The sequence below is a fragment of the Formica exsecta genome, unplaced genomic scaffold (genome assembly GCF_003651465.1).
Source record: "Formica exsecta isolate Colony F162 unplaced genomic scaffold, ASM365146v1 scaffold30, whole genome shotgun sequence".
In the NCBI taxonomy this organism is placed as follows: Eukaryota; Metazoa; Arthropoda; class Insecta; order Hymenoptera; family Formicidae; genus Formica; species Formica exsecta.
In genome coordinates this window covers 77,352-84,892 of record NW_021850257.1, presented here as the reverse complement: position 1 = coordinate 84,892, position 7,541 = coordinate 77,352, and the positions used below count along the sequence as shown (strand labels likewise).

Here is a 7,541-nt window from a genome sequence, read left to right as displayed (position 1 = left end):
TGCTTAAATATATATAGACTGTTTGTTATTTATTTTTATTTTTTAATATCACAAAATGATATTGATGTGTAGTGGTCAACTTAAATTTTTGGTTATTTTTCGTGTGAATATTACATATATCATAACAATTAATTGATATTAACAAAACATTTATTAATAATAGATTTTAACTATTACATGCAAGTTATTATATAAATTTTTCTTAATAATATTAAGTTAATAAATAAGTTAATAAATTAGAGATAAAAGATCTTGTAACTTAAAAATAATTGTGATTTCGACATTTTATATAAAGATATTATACTTTATTGACTATTATATTCTTTAATAACCAAAATGCATATAATAGAAATATTGTATGTTTTCACACATTGATCAATATATTTAGCAATATCAAAAATATTGAAAAATATAAGGTTTGCTTACATATATGCGTTTGATATAAATATTTTGTATTGTCTATTCATATTAATATACATTATATAAACATATCAGTTCGTATATATTCCAATTGCAAGATATTTTTATATTTAGTAAATATTAATTTTATAAATAATTTCACAGTCTATATTATACTGTTATCTATACGCATAGATATGCGTGCGAGGCAATGGAGCAGTAGAAATACACGATGTTGTCCGATTTCAACATATTGAACACAATTCTCTTTCAAATATGCATAGAACATGCAAAAATATTCATGTCGGTAACAGCGGAACTAAAATTATTGATATTATCGATAATTTCGGTCGGTATTATCGATAATTTTAGTTACGCTTGGATGAGGGCGCTAACCCGTCGGAGTTCGGCCGTCACTTTTGGATCCCCTTAATACTCGTAGATAAGGCAATATTTAAGATGAAGATACACATATTTTGCAAGAATATATGTATATTAATAGAAATATTAAAATATAACAGCCAGAATTGAAATCGAGCACATCGTGTGAGCAGATTGGAAGTTCAAAAAATAATGAACGTCGAACGAGAATTTGAAATATTCTGTATTATGTCGGCAAATATTTCACAAATATAATTACTATAATTTTGCGACAAAAAACGGGAAAGATATAAACGTACACTTATTAAAGTAACGTAATTCAGAATATGTTTAATCTTTCACACATATATCTTTTTAATACTTAATTCAGAATCCTTTTAATTTGATTTTTGCACTCATATTTATTCAGAATGTCTTCATCTTTTTCCAATCTCTTAAGAGATATATGGAGAATGGAGGATGAGGTTCGAATGGATTCGAACCTGGAACCTAGGATGATCTGCCGACTGTCAATCAGCGATTTCTACATGAAGCTACACATCATCCCATACCTGTATATTTTGAATTAATTTTGAATATATAAATGATGGCACCTTCTCACAGCAAAGCAGGAAAGTTTGTCATCGCACACTGATGATAAGACGCTAACCAAGAGAAGTTTGCTTAATAGATTAATATTTGTAGATAATACAACTGAATTTCATCCAAAAAGTCGAAAATGCGAAAAAATTGTTTATTCGTTAGAAAAAGAGAAATGTTTGATAAAATATCTGTTAATATTATATTTTTGTTCATTGCAACATGCTTAATAGATAATTATATTACAGTAGAAAGAAAAGAATTATATTAAAAAAGAAAGATTTCTTTACAAAAGATGAAGAACCTTTCGGGCAGAAGAGAGAAATATGTTCTTATTTATAAATAAAATAAAATTTCTTTTATTTTCAACAATTCAGGGAACAACATTGTTTCAACATTACAGCCGTTACCACCTACAGAAACTTATATAATATTGTATAAAAAGGCCACCTCCAAAACACGAGATTCTTATTGAAATCAGTCAGGTAGATACGTACTGTGTCTGATATCGTTATGCTTATTTAATACACCTGTCCCGTTTGCATGCGAGTTGGAAAATGTACGAATTGTACGTATGCGTTGGAAGTTTGATGGTTTGCGAAATTGCATAACATCCCAATTTTGGCCGCATTGCAAAAGCAATCGTCAATGTCACTCTCCGAACATATTAATAATCACTCGTTGATATTTTCTTACGAAATACGTCGCGCGTTCAATATCAGTAGACTCTCATATAATGAAGGAGAAAGACTTTTTTTCGCGTCAGATAAACCCACAGATAACATCCCAATATTTTTCTAATATTATTCTTAAAATATTTATAAAAAAGTGTCACAAAAACGCTAAATTCTTATTAATCCATATCGAACAATTCGAAACGTTCTAGTCTTCTTGAAATGTATAAAGGACATATAATTTTAACAAAAATATATCTCAAAAATCAAAATTAAGACTCAACCCCAACAGGAACCGGCTACAAAATTTCATCTCTTCGTTGTTATAATTTTTAAAGACTTGTTTATAAATCTCTTAATAAATTCAGTTAATTAAAATTTCTTTATATAAAAAGTCTAATACAAAAGATTTATATTTATACCATTAAATATATTTTTTATTTAGAATTATAATTTTAAAGTATATTTTTAATGACACTGATTGATTAATTAATACTGACTTATCTTTAATCCTGCTAGGATTAAGGATCTAAAAAAAGAACGCGGTTTAGGATAAAATTATTTATCCTTTAGTTATATCATTTATATTCTTGCAAAACAAATATAAATAATAATGTTGAATGAATATAAATAGAGCTACAAAACATTGCAAATAATATCCACAGCAAATATCTCTTTGCACTTAAAAATCTATATTTCCTAAACATATATCGAAACTATCGATACGCATATACTCGCAATGGATTTTGTATCTCGCAAGATGTATTCTTTAAGATACCGTAAAACGGCGGTTCGGCAATCAGAGACGACCAAGCCTTCATCATGCAAGCACAATCCATGGCGAGAACGGATGCTGTAACAGAGTATTTGCAGTCATAAACCTTGAACTTATTGCAGTGTAGTTTTAGTAGTCGTAAATTTTCACGAGAATATAAATGTTATAATTGATGAACTTTTTTATACAAAATCTATTTTGACCTTTTACGCATTCATTCAAATACATATTATGTGTATATGATGAATATTTATGTATTTTACGTATTATAGAGTTAATATTTCTTTCTCGTTAGTAGTAGATATTTAAAATACATTATATGGATATTCTCTTAAGCATGACTGGAACTGTGGACTGTACTTAATATTGCGAAAATGTGGTTAAACGCAATTTACGGTAACTGTGTCGCCGCCAGTCGCAACCGGCATTGAATTATGACTATTATTTCACGTACCTGGCTGGCCGTCGGAATCCGTATGTCATAATGGCCTACTGCTTGGACATCCATGATTCATTCTGTATTCCACATAAAGCATTCCGCTGTTATGCCAGTAATACAGAGCTAGCACCACCAATGCATGCCACCATTGATGCGACGAACCGATATAGTCTACCCAGCCTACGATGAAAGCATATTACTTATTTCGAAATATATGACAATGTACAGTTATCCTATTATTTAGTAAAGTATGCCGTACAAAAGGCTATTATATGATAACGAACACGGTAATTCGTCGGTAATAATTACCCGGGCAAAAACGTTCGGGTATCTTGAACATGTAGAACGCAAATGCTATCGCGTTAATAATGTACATTCCTATCACTCTCGGAATGAGCAACTTAACGATCGGATTATCGAAGCCACCCATTGCGATGGTCCAATGCAGCGTTGGCAGCACTCCATATATCGCCCAGCACACAAACACGGCTAGCTTAATGTTACCGTTGATATTCAGACTCGGTATCTGCAGTATCATCGCGAAAATGAAGATTGCGAACACAGTTATCAGGTAGAACCATTGTAACTCCTGTAAAAAAAATTCATTGATTCGAAACCAGCTTAATTTATCGATCGCGTTAACGCATTACGGAATTATAAAAATATTTTAAATATTTTTTCGTAAATTTTTCGAATACAAATAATATATCGTATATAATGTGTATGTACAATAAATTTAAATACCTAAAGTTTTGCGTGAAATTGCTGAAATATTAACTGGATAAAAATTGATGTGCGCGCTTTACCTTGTGACACCAAAAAGCATAATAGACACCAGACAAGTAGATCGACAACATGCTCAGAGCAATACCGAACAAGTCGAAAGATAGGAAGCACCAATAATCCTTTTCGCTTCGACACGAAAACGTGTGATATACGGACGAAAGGATCATACATATCTAAAGACAATTTTATTTATTTATTTCGCCATATCTTACATTATAACAAAAACAATTTTTCTTTTTTGCATTTTATCGATTTTCTTACCTGAAAACAAAGAAGTAACAGGGACACGATCAATTTGTCACTGAACGGCGCGTGAATATTCAACAGACAGAGATCGTATAGGGTCAGACCAAAGAAAAGCATCCAGCCAAAGATGTGGCTCCATATGTTCACGGTCTCGTTTGTCCACCAAAATATGCTACAAAACGCAATGTTTCCGTGAAAAAGCGCATGCTGTTGCCCGCGTCGAGATATATATATATCCATTATCTTCGAGGCCCGTTTATTACTCATTTATGAGTTAAGGAACATTAAACTCAACCTTTCGAGGCATAGTTTGGTAGTCAAGCAACCTCGGTAACCACGCCGTATGTAAGGATTATATTGAAGAAACTCGGGCGCCTCTTCGAACCGGAGCAATCGTCTCATATCTTTTCCCTCCTCCGGTATAACTTCTTCCTTGGTTGCCGAATCGTCGCATACCTGTTTGAAAACGGAAAATTGAAACATATTCAATACATCCGAACACAAAACTAAAGAAAAATAACTAAAGTTTCAAACGTTTGTTTTGTACGATGTCTTCCAAATTTTTATTTTGTCCAAATAGTATGCGTTCAATATTTTATACAGTATATATTAAAAGCCACGTACCTTCTGTTAATTGTAGTTCTTACGTAGCAAAGTGAAAAAGATATGATTTTTTAAGTGTTGAATAATCATGGTTTTTAATCATAAGCTTAAAAAATTGTTTTCGAATCAAGCTTCAAAGTTGCTATTAGAAGATAAAATCTTGAATGAATAAATGTTCAATATATGTATATACATATATTAACGATTAGATGGAATACTTTGTCACTTACAAATTATCAGAGGAGTTAATTATTGTATTATATCGCTGTTTGCTCGCTTTTTGTCCAGCTTATCGCCAGGTTATAAAATTATATAATAGGCTACTTATGTAAGCTACATTTTTTTTTTAACTGTTACAACTACAAAAAAGATGATTAATGTGTATTACATTAACTATATAAAAAAATTTTTCATAAAATCAGGAAAAAATAATATCCATTAACTATATTGATGGAATCAAATGAAAAAATATTATAAGCTAGATATTATATATATGTATATATATTTTTTTAATTATAGTTTCTTTATCTCTGACACAATTTATAGGTATTTATAATAGCTAATATATTCATAATATATTTTTATATTTAAAAAAATAATATTTGTGTATAAAAAATTGCACATTACATTGAACAATAATCTATTGAACAGAATAGAAGCGATGTTCTATTTTTTTTCTCTTACGCTTGTAATCGAATCTAGATTTCAATAATCAATATGTAAATGTATCTTACATAAGAAAAAAGAGTGACGCTTCATTGCACTCGTAGTGAACAATACGAAGTGCTTTCATCGCTTTCGTTCGTGGCATTCCTCAACAATGTAAACTGTCTCGCCAACAATGGAATGTGATGACTTTACGGTACAATGAGTTTCCTTTTTAATCTGACATAATTATTTATAATTATCAAATTATATATAATTCTTTCCATTTCCCAAGAAATATTTTTGTAATAATTAGATAACAATAGAATAGAGCTAAAATTTCAATATATTAATAGAGATTAATTAAACGCGCAAATTACAGAGAAATATTCATTTATACTTCATTCTCTCTAAGCTACTTAATATAATTCTGTGTTACATATGAATTTTATCAATTTGTTTATAAATATGAGAAATAAATTTATAATATATAAAATTTGAATCTTATAATATCGAATCTAGTCAAATAATAATTGACTTATTTATTTATTTATTTATTTGGTGATCTATTTGTTTAGTTCAGGATACGGTTCTATACTGAGTAATATCTTATCAAAATACATTCAAATCATTCGAGAAAATTGAAGATGTATCGAGAAAGCGATTTCAATGTCTCTAAAATATCCTGCTAATGATTCGCGAAGAATCGCATACGAGGATGTAGATAAAGAACGTTTCAGTCATACTACATCTTTCAAAGATACAAATGCGGTAAGTAGGCCACAACGGGACCTGCCTTTCATCCGAGTGTGTCAAGTTTACGCCGTCTGCTTTCTTCTCGCGGCTGCGTAAGTCTATAACTAGCAAAATCGATTCTCATTGTTGCATTGGCAACATCCACTGTGATTAGAACGATTATCATTGCGGGCAAAACAAAATAATGATCGAATAATGTTGGTTCTTGCCAGAACGTAATTCCAAAATATACATCTTTGACGTAATAGATACTCATCGAATAATTAACAGTCAATTGTCTTTATCTGTCATGATTCATAACCGAACACACGATTAATGCATTTCTGGTAAACTGCAAATAATTAATGTATTTTTTTGCAAAGTAGATTTTATTTGAAATATCAAGTTTTTGCGACGATGAGAAAAAGGATCCTATCCTTGCAATATATGTATATATAAGAAAAGGAGAAATGCAAAATTATAGTTTATCGTGCAACCTAGAAAGCCGCATGTCTTCAATTTATAAAAACGGAAGCAAATGACTCTGACAAGAAATGGAGCATATCAACTGTAATGTTCTCTTACATGAGTCGACAATTTCCGGAATCAAGTTATTGATTGCTGGCAAGTTTTCCGCAAACTATACTATTTTTATGTCGTCATTCATTGGCATACTAAATTCGCGTGACATGTAATTGCACAGCATTTATTCTGCACATTTGCTTTTAATTTTTTTTTATATTGTTTCTCACATTTATTCTTGAGTTTTTTTCCTTAATTATTTTTAATATATTCCGAATTTAATTAAAATCTTTTGTGCAACGCAATTAATGTATTACATATGGAATGTCGACTGACCTTATTGACAAGCGGCTTGCTTGCTTCTTGAACCAATTCAGATTGCTTTTCATGACTATTATTGTTGTGCAGTTGACCATTATTAGACTCTTTTTCACAGTGGTCGCTAACTTCCTCTACGCCCGCAAGTAGTTTCATTATTCAAACAGGGTGGACCTTTTATGTAACCTCTGCTTCCTGAAAGAGAAATATAATGATAGAGAAAGATTACAGATAACTGTTCACCAGTAATAATATCCGCGATAATACTACTGCTACAAACAAAACTTATCCTAATATATAATCTTTATTTGAAACACGATGTAAAATTAAAGACACATTAAATAATTATACTTGAGAGCAAGATTATATAAACGTACATATAAAATCTCCGCATATCTCGAAAAGATGTGTATACGGGATATATATATATATATATATA

At 30.4% G+C, this 7,541-nt stretch overlaps 1 protein-coding gene across 5 annotated transcripts in view; it reads right to left on the bottom strand.

Annotated features, from left to right (window-relative positions):
* Positions 1-1,699: 1,699 nt before the first annotated feature.
* Positions 1,700-7,541, bottom strand: part of LOC115237619 (progestin and adipoQ receptor family member 3) — an 8,564-nt gene continuing 2,722 nt past the window's right edge. For 3 of the 5 annotated variants that reach the window (XM_029810786.1, XM_029810787.1, XM_029810788.1), the window contains exons 2-9: positions 7,121-7,297; positions 4,904-4,906; positions 4,575-4,735; positions 4,295-4,451; positions 4,054-4,206; positions 3,557-3,836; positions 3,263-3,427; positions 1,700-2,886 (exon numbers count right to left, since the gene is read on the bottom strand). In XM_029810786.1, coding sequence (XP_029666646.1) covers positions 3,288-3,427; positions 3,557-3,836; positions 4,054-4,206; positions 4,295-4,451; positions 4,575-4,735; positions 4,904-4,906; positions 7,121-7,258 — 1,032 coding nt within the window. In that variant the 5' untranslated portion in view covers positions 7,259-7,297 and the 3' untranslated portion in view covers positions 1,700-2,886; positions 3,263-3,287. Of the gene's footprint in view, positions 2,887-3,262; positions 3,428-3,556; positions 3,837-4,053; positions 4,207-4,294; positions 4,452-4,574; positions 4,736-4,903; positions 4,922-7,120; positions 7,298-7,541 lie in introns of those variants that run through there. The other 2 variants (XM_029810790.1, XM_029810789.1) reach the window with 2 other exon arrangements.